The sequence below is a fragment of the Loxodonta africana genome, chromosome 16, assembly GCF_030014295.1.
Source record: "Loxodonta africana isolate mLoxAfr1 chromosome 16, mLoxAfr1.hap2, whole genome shotgun sequence".
Lineage (NCBI taxonomy): Eukaryota > Metazoa > Chordata > Mammalia > Proboscidea > Elephantidae > Loxodonta > Loxodonta africana.
This window is the reverse complement of record NC_087357.1, coordinates 36,679,205-36,697,339: the sequence shown is the minus strand read 5'-3', so window position 1 is coordinate 36,697,339 and position 18,135 is coordinate 36,679,205. Positions and strand designations below refer to the sequence as shown.

General features: G+C 43.4%; 1 protein-coding gene across 2 annotated transcripts in view; it reads right to left on the bottom strand.

Moving 5' to 3' along the window:
• Nucleotides 1-17,536: 17,536 nt before the first annotated feature.
• ARHGAP19 (Rho GTPase activating protein 19) overlaps nt 17,537-18,135 on the bottom strand; it is a 59,472-nt gene continuing 58,873 nt past the window's right edge. For both annotated transcript variants that reach the window (XM_023546861.2, XM_023546860.2), the window contains one exon: nt 17,537-17,796. In XM_023546861.2, the coding sequence (XP_023402629.2) occupies nt 17,740-17,796 (57 nt within the window). In that variant the 3' untranslated portion in view covers nt 17,537-17,739. The remainder of the gene's footprint in view (nt 17,797-18,135) is intronic.

The window sequence follows — 18,135 nt, the reverse complement described above, 5'->3', positions numbered from 1 at the left end:
GGCCATGATTCTCAGTGTTTTGGCATTCGTATAATGTTGTGATAACTTCCCTCTTGCGATTTGATACATGATCACCCCCATGATGGAATCTGCAGTGAGTGGTACCAACAGGCGCAGGGTCTGTGGCAGCTCACCACCCCCTCAGCCTTCATCTCTCTGCCCTCCAATCCCTAGTCCTTCCTGCTTTCCTTGCTGGGGGCTTTTGCTTGTTCTAGATCCTGCAGCTGGCTCCTGTCTGACCTTCGGTTCTTGGGGCTTGAGTTAGCAGCTTACCTGGGGTTTTTGCCTGCTGATCATGAGATTTGTTGATCTTCACAGCCTATAAGCAACAGCCCTGTTCTCTGGCCTGCCAGTCTTGGGCTCACCAGCCCCTGTGGCTATATGAGTCAGGACAAGCCTCTTTCTTGCCCTAGGGACTTGGAATGTTACAGCCTCTAAAAACCGCGTGAGCCGTTTTTTTGAGATATATGTATGTTTTACTGGTTTTGCTTCTCTAGAGAGCCCAGCCTAAGACAGGGACCCTCAATCTCAACACATGTTCTAGTCCAGGAAAAAAATGAACAGCTTCCCTGACAGACAATCACTCCATTATTAGGCAGATCTAATTCAGCTCAGCACATTTACTAAGAGTCTGCTATGTGCCAGGCAGTGAGTGTACTAGCTATTGAGACTAAAAAACGTGAGGAACAGTTCCTACCTTCAAAAAATCATTTCTTGCTATTGGTCCCAGAAAAGCAAAACAAGGATCCTCCTTTCTCCTCCACATCAGAACAATTCAGGTATTTATGGCAGCCAGGGAGTGAGAAGAGACATAGACACCACTCCAGATTGCATGTTAGGAAATGTATTTGATGACAAAAATAATCTCCAGTGATATAAATGAATTCAGTGGTAGCCTGGGGCAGGGCAGAAGGAATTGAGTGCTAAGTTGCATGAGAGAACTTTCTGGAGTGATAAAAACGTTGTATATCTTAAGTGGGGTGGTGGTTACAGGGATGTATACATCTGCCAAATGCATCAAACTGTACACTTAATAGGGTTGATTTAAAAAGAGAGATGGATTCAAGTACCCACACTGCCACTCACTGATGTGTCATCTCAGGCCTGGGTTGCCATCTTTCTGAATCTCCGTTTCTGTCCATTTCATCATTTGTGAGCTAGTTTAGTGGTTTTCAGGCCTCTTATTCAAGCAAAGTCTCATTCCAAACCAAATCACAGACAGCTGCTCTCTCTAACTGAAGCAGGTGCAAGAAGTCTTGCACTGTCCTGTCTGACCCCCTTCCCCTCCTCAGTGATCCTGGCAAGGGCATCACAAACCAGTTTCAAACCACTGGGCTTGATTATCTCTGAGGGCTGACCATCTCCGATTATATGTCCCTGCTGAGAATTTGCTTCAGACTAGATATATCCCCTTTTCCTCTACACCAGATGGCTTCTTGATTCCTCCTCACGTTGAAAGAGGCGTTCATGCTCCCATGGAAGAAGGAAGTGGAGACCAGGTAGAGGGTCATGCCTTTCCTCTCCATTCTCCTCCTCCTCTTCCAGGTTCAGTCAACACAATACTGAAGAAGTGTGAAAGAAGCCGCTGCAGTACAAGTTGTTAGTTGCCATCGAGTTGGCTCCAACTCATGGCCACCCCATATACAACAGAGCAAAATGTCACCTGGTCCTGCATCATCTTTGCAGTCATTGATGTGCTCAAGTCCATTGTTGTGGCCACTGTATATTTTGGGTGCCTTCCAACCCAGGGGGCTCATTTCTTTAGCATTATATGGGACAATATTCTGTTGTTATCTGTGAGGTTTTCATTGGCTAACTTTTGGAAGTAGATCACCAGGCCTTTCTTCCTAGTCTAGAAACTCTGCTGAAACCTGTCCACCATGGGTGACCCTGCTGGTGACATAGCTTCCAGCGTCATAGCAACAAACAATCCACCACAGTATGACAAATTGACAGATGGGTGGTGGGCAGTACAAGACTTCTCATTAATGGTAAATTTCAGTTGCTTTAAAGTACTTAATTAGGCCTGGCTACTCAACTTGATGGCAATGAGTTTATTTGGTTAATGGATTATTGCGTTTCCAGTAAATCCCAGTAGATCTTCATCAGGGAGAGGCAGAGGGCCCTGGCCATAGGCCTCAAAGATGAACAGCAAGACTAATGGGTCTTTATGCCCAGGATGGTGGGTCGTAGGGGTTTGGGAGTGTGTTACATTTTTGATTGTCTGACTCCCTCTGACCAACACTGCCTTCTTCTCTTTTGCTTTGAGTGAACTGTATCACTAGCTCCTTACATTTGGGAATGAGATTCCTTCTTAACACCCACAAATTTCAGATTTCCATACTTCATAGCTGTACTTTCACCCATATGGAAAATATATCATACACATATACAATCTATTACAGATTCACTAACTTTAAAAATATCTGTATCAATCACCACATCAACAAACACTTGAATACCAGTAGTTCCTCTATGAAAGGCAGGCAGGGCTTGGTGTGCATTGATTTGAAGTCCCCTTGCAGTGGCTCCACAGCCCCCTAGGTCTGCAGCCCAGGGGTGAGGACCAGCGCAGTGAGCTGGGTCATGCATTCTCATGGCCAGCCATGGCTGGGCTAGGAGCTAATCCAAGCACATCCAATAGATAAACCTTTCACTGCTCCTCCTCTGACCTCCTCTCCCCTCTCCAGGGTGGTCTCAGGACAGGAGGAAAGGAGATGCAGCCACAGGTTCTGATGACTCAGTTGAGGAGTAGCTTCTGGTGGAGAAAGGACAGTCCAAGCTTAGAGACCCAGGAATGACACTGCCAATAGAAATATAAAGTGAACATAGGGTCCACAGTTACAGAGACTTCCTAGACACATCCAAACAACTCTCAGAATTGGTTTGCTGGGTTAAAAGTCTTAGGACCATAGTCTCGTGGGACAACTTAGTCAATCAGCGTAACATAGTTCTAAAGGTAATGTTCTACACCTTAGTTTGGTGAGTAGCACTTAGAGTCTTAAAAGCTTGGAAGCAGTCATCTAATATACAACTATTGGTCTCTACTCATCTGGAGCAAAAGAGAATGAAAGAAATAAACCAAAGATTCAAAGAAGAAACTAGTCCACAGGACTAATAGGCCACAGAAAACACAGCATCTTCCAACCTGAGACCAGAACTAGATGGTGCCCGACTACCACTATGGACCGTTCTGACCAGGGACTCAATAGAAGGTCCTGGAGAGAATGGGAGAAAAATGTAGAACAAAATTCAAATTCCTAGGGTCAGACCTACCGGACCAATAGAGGAACCCCCAAGACTAATGCCCTAAGATACCCTTCGAATTTGGCACTGAAGCTACTCCTAGAGGTCACCTTTCAGCCAAATAATAGATTGGATTATAAAATAATCAATTCACCCATGAGTAATTGTGATGGTTAGGATTGTGTGTCAGCTTGGCTGGGCCATGATTCTCAGTGTTTTGGCAGTTGTATAATGTTGTGATCGCTTCCCTGTTGAAGTTTGAAATGTGATCACCCCCATGATGGAATCTACTGAGTGGTACCAGCAGGGGTGGGACCTGTGGCAGCTCACCACCCCTTCAGCCTTCATCTATCTGTCCTCCACCACCTACTTCCTTCCTGCTTGCCTTGCCAAGGCTTTTGGCTTGTTCTGGACCCTGCAGCTGCCTCTTGTTCATCTGACTTCCCGTTCTTGGTACTTGAGCTAGCAATTTACCTGCTGATCTTGGGATTCGTCAGTCTTCACAGCCTGTGAGCAAGAGTCCTGCTCTCCAACCTTGAGTTCACTAGCCTTTGCAAATACGTGAATCAGGAGAAGCCTTGCAGTCTTGCCTACCAATCTTGGGATTCATTGACCTTCACAGCCTGTGAGCAGAAGCCCTGCTTTCCCGCCTGCTGATCTTGGGTTTGCCAGCCCCTGTGCTGTGTGAATTAGGAGAGGCCTCTATCCTGATCCACGGACTTGGGACATTCCAGCCTCTACAATCGTGTGAGCTGTTTCCTTGATATAAATCTCTCTCTCTCTCTATATATATATACACAAATATTTATACGCATTACTGGTTTTGCTTCTCTAGAGAATCCAGCCTAAGACAGTAATGTGTTCCCTTAAACAATATTGACCAAGTAGTCAATATTTACCCAGAAGCAGAGATAAGAAGGCAAAGAGGGGAAGGGCAAACTAGATCAATGAAAACGGAACAAACAGAACAGAAACAATGAGAATGCTGACACATTGTGAAAATTGTTACCAATGTCACAGAACACTTTGTGTAAAAATTGTTAAATGGGAACCTAATTTGCTGTGCAAACTGTCACCTAAAACACAATAAAGTATTTTAAAAAAAAAGACATATAAAGTGAACCACAGATGTAATATTTTACATTTTCTAGTAGCCAGTAAAAAAAAAAAAGTAAAAGAACAGGTATAATTAATTTTGTTAATATATTTTATTTGACCCAATGTATCTAAGATATTATCATTTTTGACATATAAGCAATATAAGAAATTATTGAGATTTTTTACTTTCTTTTTTTCATACTAAGTCTTGAAATTCTGGTGTATATTTCACACCTACAGCATACCTCAGTTCAGACTAGCCACATTTCAAGTTACTCAATAGTCACATGTGGCTGACAGCCACCTAAATATTAGCCAGTGTAGCTCTGGCATATGGAAGGGCAAAGAAATGAGGATAGACACTCCCTCCACAGATCCCTGGGGCAGGGAGGGTTGTTTCAGTGGACACCTTCCTTGGAACATCTGCATCTGGACACCACCTATCATCCTCCTAGAAGGTACACTTCTTGATGTCATCCTAGAACCAGCACTAAGAAGCTCTTTAGTATGTCCTGAGCAGTCCCGGAACCAACCAGAAGACAAGCAGCACAACGTCATACAGTGGATGCCAGGTGGGGCTTGTAGGACAAATCCAGGCCCCAGAGGAGTTGTATTTGGCTCCCATGGTGTTTTTAAATTTCTTGAAGTGGTCGTCACCTTCCATTATCTTCCTGGCTCCTATAAGCATTGGGGTGTGTAGCCCCTGATAAGACCGTAGGCTGTCCTGGCTAATCCTGGCTCTGCCAATTTTTAGCAGACAATGGATACATTACTAATCTGTTCCTGTTTCTTCTTCTATTATAAAATTGGAGATAACAATATCCCAAAAAAAAACCCAAACCTCTTGCCCTCAAGTCGATTCCGACTCATAGAGATTCCACAGAGATGTACAAATTAGACAAGGAACTAATAGGCTAGCACAAAACTTGGCAATTGCTCGATAAATTGTGGCATTAGTTTTTCATTCATAAGAGATGTGACGTCCTTGGAGGCCCGGCTGTATTCCTCTTCCAGCGATGGAAAACTGGAAAGTACACGGGCAGGAGGAGCTTTTATCAGCACTCCTACTTCTGTGCGATGGTGTTGAGGAATGGCTTCTAGGCTTACAATATTTAGACAGTCTGTTTCCTTTCTCTTTTGTCCACAGATCTGGTTCGACTGAATTAAGCATTCCTCAAAACCAAGGCACTGAAAATTTTTTAAAAATAAAAGGCTTATTATGAGAATAAAACGGGAAAGCTAGCAATGGCAACAATTGCTCCTCCCACTAATCCCAATCCTGGTTCCAAGGTAGAAGGTGGGCCTTGGGATCTGGGGGGCTGAATGACCCTCTTGGACTCAGACTTTAGCCACTGCTAAACCCTGATTTTTGGTCTCCCGTTCTTATGGCAGAAATCAAGAGGTCAAACTGGGCCTTAAAGAAGCCTCTAAACAAGTATGGTGTACTCCACAGCACAGCCCTCTAGGTTGGGGTTCAGCCTTCTTTACCAATTCTACCCCTTGCACACCTCTAACCTAGGGATGAGAACAATAAGTGGGCCAGCCTTCCACAGAGGACAAAAGCTATGCAACTCACCAGGAAGGAGGGGGAGACTAAGAGGAAAATTCTCCCCAGTTTTCTGTTTTATCTTCTGTTTCCACTGTTTAATGCCTGTCTTCGATAGCACTATATTTTATTTACTTCTTAATTCTTTTCTATAATTCAATAACTATTTATGATTATGTGTTAAGTATTGTACCAGGCATTTTGGTCCTCCTTCGATTTTTCAAAGTAGTTCTTTTCTTCCCTCCACCCCATTTTCTTTTCTTTGGCTATTGCCCAGTTAACTGCATACTCTCTGTAAGAATCTCTCCATGCTTTACTTTCAGGGAAGAGACCTTTACAGTAAATAATATAAAGTTGGTCCTTGGGGGAGGGGGAGAGAGGGACAGACAATTCTGGGCAGCGCCTAGGGAGCTAACATGGCAAAAGAGGAGCACATGGGTAGATAAGGGAGTAAAGTCAACTGCAGGGTTTTGTTTTTATTCAGGATTTAAGTAATTCCTTCATTATAAAAAATAACTATGTCAGTATCAATAAACTGCTGATTATAAAATTCATCATTGGCAGAGAGAGCGGAAGAACTAACATTTAATGAACACTTGCCATCTGCCAGGCACTGTGCACAGCTGGCAGTTAGCAGTATTGTGGTAGTCAAGGACTCCTCAGAAAGTCCTGTGAAAGTTATGAAATCTCTCCCATAGAAAAATGGAAATGTACACAAAGTTTTACATAGAATTACAGGGGTAAACTACTGTCCTAAAGCACAACCTGGAACCCCAGGTTAAAACTCTCAGGCTAGGCACTTGTATCTGTTAACCCATTGAAAGAATGGCACTGTTGAGATAGATACCGTTATCCCTGCTTTACAAATGAGGGGACAGAGAGGTTCAGGGACACACTCAAGGTCACATAGGTAGTAAGCAGCAAAAACAACATTTTTAATGAGAGTTGTCTAAATGCTTGCTGCCCCAGATGAGACTGTCACCTTGGCTTTTACTGGTACTGTAACTATCACTCCTTATTTTTAAATGAGGAAATTAAGATTATGAGAGAAACTTGAATCCGGGCAAACCATTCTGTACTGTGATCATTAAGGTTGCGTGTCAACTTTGTTGGGCCGTGATTCTCAGTGGTTTGGCAGTTATGATGTAGTTTGGCATTCGTAAAATGACGTGATCACCTTCATGATGAGATTTGATATAATGTAATAACCTCCATAATGGGATCTGTTGTAAACAGCCTATCAGTTGAAAGGGCACTTCCTTGGGGATGTGGCCTCCATCCAATATAGGTAGACTCTCTGGCAAGGCCTGTGGGCTTTTGCTCACTCTCAATCCTGCAGCTGGCTCCTGTTCGTCTGACATCTAGTTCTTGGGACTTGAGCTAGCAGCTTATCTGCCGTCTTGCTTGACAATCTTGGGATTCATCGTTCTTTGCAGCCTGTGAGCCAGAGCTCTGCTGTCTGACTTGCTGATCTTGAGTTCATCACCCCCTGCAGCTACTTGAATCACTAGAATCCTCTAGCCTGACCCACGGACTTGGGACATTCCAGCCTCTAAACTGTGTAAGCCATTTCCTTAACAGAAATCTCTCTCTATATATGTTTATATGGTTTACAGGTTTTGCTTCTCTAGAGAACCCAGTCCAGACATTTGCTACCGGGAGTGGTTCTAGAGAAACAAAATTGCAAGGATGAGTTTTCTAAATTGGTTTTTAAGTCTGGTTAGTCTTAAAGATGTTGATGACTCTGCTTCCAGCAGTAAAGAAGGCACTGCTAATCCATGGTGTGAGGTGGCAATACAAATACAAAAAATATCACCACCAATAGATCAGGTGTTGGTAAAAGGAGAGGCTCTAGGTGATTGCATGTTTGATACCTTTCTACAATTTTGTCATAATGAGAAGTATAAGGAAGCTAGTTGGCTGGTCTTACTTTAGCTAGACTAAGTGGTGAAAGAAAAAGACGAGCTCAGAGTCAAAGCTCAAGCGCCACTAAATGACCTTAAACTTTCCACTTGAGCCTTGAAAGAAAGCCTTATTTCTTGTAGTAACAGAGCTGATATTGCTGAAAACCAAACCCAGAGTCTTATTGTAAGACTGGCTGAATTATAATGCCAACTGAATTTCCAACCTCAAGTGGTGTCTAAAGTTAAAGTGAGGGCATTGATTGGGAAGAAAGGTGCTCTTAAAACTTGGGATGGAGACATATAGGCAGATAATCAGGTAGCTGGGGACACTGAGCCCTTAAATTCTGTTGAATCACTCCTGCCATCAGAACTAGCCCTCTCACTCCCATCTGAAGAGATTACTCCATCTTTTTCTGCTAAGCCACTCTCCCCAGTAAAACCATCAGCCCCTCCACCCCCATCTGATGAGATTAACCCAGCTGTGTCTAAAGAGCATTTGTCTGAGTCATTTCCTGGAGCACTGCCTAAGGCAGATGCCTTACAAGACAATGCTGAATGTTCTCAAAACACATCCCCACCACACATTTTGGCTTCTAGACCTATAAAAAATCTAGACTTAAGTCCCAGCTAGCACCAAAAGGTGAAGTACAAAGTGTGACCCAGGAGGAGGTATGCTACACTCCAAAAGAACTGCTTGAATTTTCTAATATGTACAAACAGAAACCTAGGGAATATGTGGGGGAATGGCTATTTAGGGTGTGGGATAATGATACAAGGAACATAAAGATGGATCAGCCTGAGTTTATTGATATGGGCCCACTAAGCACAGATTCTTAACTCAACATTTCAGCTCAAGAGGTTAGGAAAGGATCTAATAGTTTATTTGGCTGGGTTGCTGAAGCATGGATTACACGGTGGCCTACGCTAAATCAAATTGAAGTACCAGACCTGCTTTGGTATACTGTAGAAGGTACCCAAAGGCTTAGGGAAATTGGCATGTTAGAGTGGATTTATTAGGTTAGACGCACAGACCCACACATGGAGTGCCAAGAGGACACACCTTTTACCACAACGGCGAAGAACAAATTTGTGAAGGGAGTCCCAGCATCCTTAAAGACTGCTGTGATTGATATTTTATGAAAGTCAGATTTGTCAATGGTAACTGCTCTAACTGAATTAAGACATCTAACTACAATGGGGTTGATTGGACCCCATAGTGGTAGGGGCCATGTGTCGACACTCAATCAACAAAGACGAGGTGGGTGTGGTTACTGTAATGGTGGTTACCATAATGGACAGCGGAGTCAAAACAGTATTCAGAATAGTCTGACTTGTGTTGGCTTATGGTGTTGGCTACCTAGTCATGGTGTCCCTAGGAGTGAAATAGATAGGAAATCTACTAAATATTTACTTGATCTGTACAAATGGAAGAATTCTAGGTCAGGTGAACAGCAGTCTAACTCAAATTGCCAGAATAGTCATGGCCCCTCCATCAATTCCCAGACTTGAGTGAGTTTACAGACCCACTACCCCTTGAATGAAGGGGAGGCTGGTTCCCCTTGAAGGACCTCACTATACTGCCAAAAGTGTATACTGTTCATCTTTCCCCCATCCTTCCCCAAAAGGATCTATGGCCTTTTATGAGAGTGACTGTTCACTAGGGAAAAGGAAATAATCAGACTTTTCAGGGATTGCTGGATGTTGGCTCTGAACTGACACTAATTCCAGGAAACCCAAAATGTTACTGTATCCCATCAGTCAGAATGGGGCATACGGAGGTCAGGTTATTAATGGAGTCTTAGCTCATGTCAGTCTCACAGTAGGTCCAGTGGGTTCCCTAGCCCATCCTGTAGTGATTTCCCCAGTTCAGAAATGCATAATTGGAATACTCAGTAATTGGCAGAACTCCCCACACCGGATCCCTGACAAATGGAGTAAGAGCGATTATGGTAGGAAAAACAAAGTGGGAGCCATTAGAACTGCCCCTATCTAGGACAATAGTAAACAAAAAGCAATACCACATTCCTGGAGGAATTGCAGAAATTACTGCCACCATCAAGGACTTGAAGGATGCAGGGGTGATGATTCTACCACATCCTCCATTTAACACACAGATTTGACCTGAGCAAAAAAAAAAAAGATGGATCTTGGAGAATGACAGTGGATTATCAAAAACTTAACCAGGTGGTGACTCCAATTGCAACTGCTGTTGCAGATGTAGTTTCATTGCTTGTTAATATATCTGGTACCTGGTGTGCAGTTGTTGATCTGGCTAATGCTTTTTTATCCATACCTATTTCAAAGGCCCACCATAAACAGTTTGCCTTCAGCTGGCAAGGCCAACAATACACCTTCAGTGTCCTATCTCAGAGCTATATCAAGTCACCAGCCCTATATCATAATTTAATCTGCAGGGACCTTGATTGTCTTTCCCTTCCATAAGATATCACACTGGTCCACTACATTGATGACACTATGCTGATTGGACCTAGTAAGGAAGAACTGTCAATGACTCTGGACTTATTAGTAGAATATTTGCATGCTAGAGGGTTAATCCAACAAAAATTCAAGCACCTTCCACCTCAGTGAAATTTCTAGGGATTCAGTGGTGTGGGGCATGTCGAGATATTCCTTCTAAAGTGAAGAGGAAGTTATTGCATCTGGCCCCACCCACAACTAAAAAGGAGGCACTACCTAGTGGACCTCTTTGGAGTTGGGAGGCAACATATCCCTCATCTGGGTGTGCTACTCCAGTCTTTATAAAGCAATTCAAAAAGCTGCTAGTTTTGAGTGGGACTAAGACCAAGAGAAGGCTCTGAAACAGGTTCAAGCTGCCGTGCAAGCAGCTCTGCCACTTGGTCTATATGATCCAGCTGATCCAATGGTGCTTGAAGTGTCAGCGGTAGATAGAGATGATGTTTGGAGTCTTTGGCAGGCTCCTGCTGGTGAATCACAGTGCAGAACCTTGGGATTCTGGAGCAAAGCCCTGCCATCCTCAGCAGATAACTACTCTCCTTTTGAGAAACCATTTTTGGCTTGTTACTGGGCTTTAGTAGATACTGAATGCTTAACCATGGCCCACCAAGTCACTATGCAGCCTGAGCTTCCCATAATGAACTGGATGTTGCTGGACCCACAGAGTCGTAAAGCTGGATGTGCACAGCAGCACTCCATCCTTAAATGAAAGTGGTATATACGAGATCAGGCCTGAGTAGGACCTGAAGGCACAAGTAGTTTGCATGAGGAAGTGGTCCAAATGTCCATGGTCTCCACTCCTGTCACATTACCTTCCATCTCCCAGTCTGCACCTATGGCTTTATGGGGAGTGTCTTATGAGCAGCTGAGTGAGGAAGAGAAAACTGGTTTACAGATGGTTCTGTGCAATATGCAGGCACCACTCCAAAGTGGACACTGGCAGAACTACAGCTCCTTTCTGGTACCTCCGTGAAGGAGAGTGGTGAAGAGAAATCCTCCCAATGGGCAGAACTTCAAGCAGTGTACCTGGTTGTTCACTTTGCTTAGAAAGAGAAATAGCCAGATGTGTGACTGTATACTGCTTCATAGACTGTGGCCAAGGGTTTGGCTGGGTGGTCAGGGATTTGGAATGAACATGATCAGAAAATTGGAGACAAGAAGATATGGGGAAGAGGTGTGTGGGTAGACCTCTCTGAATGAGCCAAAGAAGTGAAGATATTTGTGTCTTGTCTCATATAAATGCTCACCAAAAGGTGATCTCAGCAGAGGAGGATTTTAACCATCAAGCGGATACAATGACACGTTCTGTGGAAACCGGTCATCTCTTCCTGCAGCCACTCCTGTCATTGCCCAATGAGCTCAAGAACAAAGTGGCCATGGTGACAGGGATGGCAGTTATGCATGGGCTCAGCAACATGGACTTCAACTCATCAAGGCTGACTTGGCTACAGCCACTGCTGAGTGCTCAATCTGCCAGCAGCGGAGACCAACACTGAGTCCCCGATGTGGCACCATTCCTCAAGATGATTAGCCAGGACCTGGTGGCAGGTTAATTACATTGGACCACTTCCATCATGGAAAGGATACCATTTTGTTACTGGAATAGACACTTAACTCTGGGTATGGATTTGTCTTCCCTGCGCTCAATGCTTCTGCCAAAACTACCATCTGTGGACTTACAGAATGCCTTATAAACCATCATGGTATCCCACAGGGCATCGCCCCAGATCAAGGGACTCACTTCACAGCAAAAGAAGTGCAGCAATGGGCCCATGCTAATGAAATTCACTGGTCTCACTATGTTCCCCAACATCCTGAAGCAGCTGACTTAACAATGGTATGGCCTTCTAAAGACATAATTACGGTGCCAGCTAGGTGACAATACCTTGCAGGGTTGGGGCAATGTTCTCCAGGAGGCTATATATGCTGTAAACCAGCATCCAATATATTGTGCTGTTTCTCCCATACCCAGAATTCATGGGTCCAGGAATCAAGGAGTGGAAATTAGGGTAGCACCACTATTACCCCTAGTGGCCCATTTGCAAAGTTTTTGCTTCCTTTTTCCACATCCCTATGCTCTGCAGGTCAAGAGGTCTTAGTCCCAAAGTGAGGAATGCTCCCACCTGGAGACATGTCACTGATTCCATTGAACTGGAAGTTAGGGATGCCACCTGGCCACTTTGGGCTCCTTATGCCTCTGGATCAACAGGCAAAGAAGGGAGTTACTATATCGGCTGATGTGATTGATCCTGATTACAAAACCAAGAGGAAATCGGATTGATACTATATAATGGAGGTAAATAAGAGTATGTCTGGAATGCAGGCGATCCCTTAGGGTGTCTCTTAGTACTACCATACCCTGTGATTGAAGTCAACGGAAAACTACAGCAACACAATTCCAACATGACTACTAGTTGCCCAGACCCTTCAGGAATGAAGGTTTGGGTCATCCCACCAGGCAAAGAACCATGACCAGCTGAGGTGCTTGCTGAGGGCAAAGAGAATACGGAATCAGTGGTAGAAAAAGGTAGTTCTAAACACCAGTTAAAATAATGTGACCAGCTGTAGGAAAAAGGACTGTAATTATTTGAGTATCTCTGCTTTGTATTGTGGGCATCAAATATTTTTGTTTTCTTCACTTATAAAATGTAAGATGTAAACAGGGCTAGTCCGTTTTCTGTTGCACGTGTTGTTGGCTGTATCATGTTAGGCACAAGTATGACTCTATAATTGTCTTTATCGAGAGATTATGTGTGGTTTAAGATGTGTACAGGTGCCAGGTTGACAAGCAGTGGACTATGATGGTTAAGGTTGTGTGTCAACTTTGCTGGGCCATGATTCTCAGTGGTTTGGCAGTTATGATGTAGTCTGGCAGTCATATAATCATGTGATCACCTCCATGATAAGATTTGATATAATGTGATAACCTCCATGATGGGATCTGCTGTAAACAGCCAATCAGTCGAAAGGGCACTTCCTTGGGGGTGTGGTCTGCATCCAATATAGATGAACTTTCTGGCAAGGCCAGTGGGCTTTTGCTCACCCTGGATCCTGTAGTTGGCTCCTGTTCATCTGACTTCTGGTTTGTGGAACTTGAGCTAGCAGCTTATCTGCCGCCTTGCCTGCCAATCTTGGGATTCATCGGTCTTTGCAGCCTGTGAGCCAGAGCCCTACTGTCTGACTTGCCGATCTTGGGTTCGCCAGCCCCTGAAGCTATGTGAATCGTGAAAAACCTCCAGCCTGACCCATGGACTTGGGACATTCCAGCCTCTACAACCGCATGAGCCATTTCCTTAATATAAATCTCTCTCTATATATTTATATGCTTTATTAGTTTTGCTTCTCTAGAGAACCTAGCCCAAGACATATACTCAGTCATGGGAAATCAGGAAGCTCAGAATTCCTTTAGGTTCTAATCCCACTTGCTATCAGCCCAAAAACCCACACCCCTTGAACCCACCCACCTAGGTGGAAGACAGCTAAAGCGAGCCTTTTTAGAGGCCTCTCATTCCTCAGAACAAGAGGTAATCTCTCTCCTCTTCAGAATAATCCATCACTGAAAACATGGAACTCAGAAACCAGTCAAAGCCTATTGATATGAAATAAAAGAAATTTAATTTCAGAATATTACATGAATATAGAAGATAATACATATGGTGCGTCTTTACAGTTACATATATATATATGATATATAGTCAAACAAAAATAAAAAAATGGTGAAGCACTTAAACCTTGTTTCTCTTGTTGACTGAGCTCAGAGTCAGTATAAAGGCAACCCTTGCTATGAAGAAGCGACTCTGAGGTGAGGGAATGTTGTTTCTGACTGGTTCTGCTGGTCTCCAGCATATCTAGGGGAGTGCTCAATGGCTGTGGCTTTGCTCGTTTCCATGGTAACCCAAGCACTCAGGCTATTATGCACTCCGCCTCCTCACTAGCCCCTCCATCAACTCTACACTGTTAGAATGGGCTCAGCATTAACTGCCTAGGAAAGCCAGCTTTCTATAGCGAGTTTTAGAATGGGTCAATTGCCACTCGTTAAAAAAGCTTATGGATCTTAGGAACCCAAATCTCCAAGTTCTACGTCAATCCTGCAAATGCTGGTATCCGCCTTTGATGCTAGTCCTATCTTCAGTATGAAGGCTTCAGGGTGGAGGAGGGCAAGGATACAGCTCTCTCCTGGGGAAACGAGTTTTATTTAGAAAAGATCTCAGAATGGGAGCCATAAATTTCAATCAACTGTGTAAGGTCCTGTATGAAGTAAGCAGAAAGGTCTAGAGAAGTCCATTCCCAGAGATGGCTTCCCCAGTTATACATAGACAGTTCACTGTGGGGCACAGTCCCAGTGATCACAAATTCTCCTAGAAGGCAGTATTTTAAACTGTATCCTAATGCAGGCTCCTGTGTGGCAAGCTGAACAGAAACATTCCTACTCATGAGAGGATGGTTCTCCTGTAACATTCTGGGATCAACTGGCTTTCTTACAGGCCAAGGGAATAGTCATCTCAGGAACACCCAGTAGTCTCTGCATTCCACAGCCCTGCACTGACCCCATTTCCCAAGGGCATTCCCTTGTCATACCTCACTGACCACAGAAAGACATTCAGGGTAAAGAGCATTCCTTCCCATTTATGATTTGCTAAGTATCTGCTCCTTTAACACGTTTTGGCACTCAGGTACAATCAATACTTCCTAATCCGTTCACTGCTGCAGTGGGCTTCATCAAACCAGATTCATTGGTCCCAGAGCAAAAGTCCATCATTGTAACAGGTTAGAAACTCCAGTGCCTTGGCTTTTCACTGATTCAACCAGTGTGGCTCACCCAACACAGATCTGAAGCCAGGAAGTGGTCTGCGTTTTTATGCTTGGTTCCCTGTATTGCCTCATATTAAAGCCCATTGCAATTGGTCCCAGAAAGAAAGAAAATTTTAAAAGCACAAAAGAGGCACTTTCAAAGAGATTGTTCCAACATGAAAAATAAACAAAACATTTTTAAAACACAGATTAAAAGTTTTTAAGTACTGGCTCAAAAATAGTACCTACCCTCCAAGTCTGAATGGAGGCAGTATCTTCTGGTGGCAAATGATAACGGGTATCTGTTTGCCAGAAGATACTACAGGATTAGAATGGTTTCATATTATAAGGCAGAGGGTTATGCTGCTTACTCCTTAAATTTGGATTGCAACTAGATCACAGCTTCTATAAGGAAAATGACCTATAAAATACCCTTAAAGCAAGGGAAATAATATTCAATAAATTACTGAAACAAAACACACATACCAAAATACATATATACACTACCCAAGGGGACCAGCTATGTAAAACCATGTGCATGTGATAAACATCTCTCTCATCACCCTAGCCCCAGGAACACTACCCTCGGTTACTGACTCCATTCATCCAAAGAGTGTCTCCTAGATTTCGGCTACCTCCCTCTAACAGTACCACAAAACTGATTCGATGACAAGGAGGTGTCAGGTCAGTGCTCTGTTCTATCTGATGCCAGACCTTCTTTAACAGAGCATCACCCCACTTCAGGAAAGAACACACTTAACCAAAGAAAGGAAGTACCAAGTTGAAGGATATTTAGCTTCGATTTGGTGATACCAAAAAGTGACTTCAGTGTTTAAAGTCACTGACATCTGGTAGGAGGAATTTTGTTTTTTTGCTTCTCTTAATAAAAGAAAAATAGAAATCTACACAAATGAATTTGATAGTAAGTATTTTTAAGAATGACATCAAACTGCTCTAAAGAAAAGGGCTTCTGAGCAGTTGTATGTGCCTAGCCATCTATTGTTCATACTTTATCCACTCAGAAGCTCACATTTTACATTTCACTACTGCTGGTACAGCAGCAAAAGAAACAGAAAGCATGGAAGAGAGGGATGACACACAGACACAAAGCCAAACTCTGCTCCCCCAGAGTCATCTTTCGCCTCTGTAGTAACACAGCATTTTTAGTAGTTTAAAATAGATCACCGAACCATACTTTGCTGGGCAACTGCTTTCCCACAGAGACCTGACTCAGCTCCAGTACACAGGGTGAGGACGGTTATATAGCTGAACAGAGCCAGGCACACACCTGAACATTCTCACCTGCCATGCTACTCTCTGGGCAGGAGACATTTTATACTTGATCAAAGCCATGGCTCACCTCAAACATATGTGTACATCCCCAACCCAGCCAGAGTTCTGGCACCATCTCCAAATGACATCTGTGCCATCCTGATAAGCAGAGGGGCAGTGCAGCAATTACTCCTTCAACACTGATGATAAGCCACAACTGCTTCCAAATAAATTCTCTTCTTTAAATTCTACCAACCCTGCAAAGACTGATGCTCACTTCTTTCCTCTGGCTCCAACTTGCTTCTCAGGAGATGGTCTAGCCTGCACACCTGATCCCTTGGAAGGATGGAACAGAATTCCACCCATGAAGAGTCATTCTGTGACATAAGGCCAGCCAGCCCCATCCCAGTCACACTCCAGAGCTTCCACTACATACAAAAATTTCAGCAAACCTCTATTAAGCTGTCAGTGACTTCTCCTGAGTCACAGTGATTTGGCACAGAAAGAATAAAGGTCAGAAGTATTACACTGGCACCAGAGATGTTTTAGGCGAGAGGAACTCAATGAAGGAAACAAGCTCAGCAACCACACGGTTATTTTGGCATCACTAAGAAAAGAAAGAAAGGGAGAGAGAGAACTGATGGGAAGAAAGGGAAGGAGGGAGGGAGAGAAGGAGGCAGAGTTTAATAACTGAAATTTGTTAAACTATTTTATCATTCTGAATCCTCCTTTTTCAATATTATATTACAGGTTCACTGCCCTTCAATCTCAGATCAAGAAATAACTGAAAATTTCCAGAAAAGGTATAAATTCTTTGGACACAAATAAAGTATTAAGGAATACACCTCATGAGATAAAGAGTTTTCCCAAAGTTTAGGGTAAAAAAAGGTGAAAGACATCTGGCTTAGAGACCACTTAGACCTTTAGACTACCTATTCCCCTGCCCAGAAAATGGCTTACAAAACAACAAACAAAAACAACCAAAATACCCGCCAACATTTCAAAACAGAGAAAAGCCACCTAAAATATCAGTTAAAAATAACATCAATCCACTAGGATTAAAACCCGCTAGGATTGGCAGTACTTAAAAAGAATCACTGGCAGCTAAATACACATTTCATATTTTTAAAAAATAGAATCTGCCTAAACAACACACTGAATGAGCACTGGAGCCCGCCTGATTCTGCCCATTTATTGTGCTGTCTAAGCTGGCTGGCTGGTTAGTGGTTTCCCCCTATTAAAAAAAAAAAAAAGTTCATAGCATTCGCTCAGAAGGCACAGTTTACAAACATCCAGTGAGTAGGATTAGAGGTATCAGTCAGGTGTTAGCTGGCTTTCACGATTCACAATGCAGCAAGCAAGCTGCAAGTCCAAGCATCGCTGTGAGTGGTAGTGACACTTGGCCCACTAAAGAGAAAACTCCTGGGTGGAGGACAGGGCAACTCTGGATCCTTCAGAGGAACCCTAGGTTGGAAGAGAAACAACAGCATTAAGCACATTTACAATTATTTCTTTCTGCACACATCCCACCTGAAAATTACAGAATGTACACCTAATATTTGTTCCAAACCATGAGGGTTAAAGAGTTTAAGAATTTATGACTCTGGCGCAGTGGTTAAAGTGTTCAACAGCCAACCAAAAGGTCGGTGGTTCAAACCCACCAGCCACTCCATAGAAGAAAAATGTGGAGTTAAGATTACAGCCTTGGAAAGTCTATGGGGTAGTTCTACTCTGTCCTGTAGGGTCACTGTGAATCAACTGGACAACAATGGGTTACCAGTAAACACAATCCATCCACTTGAT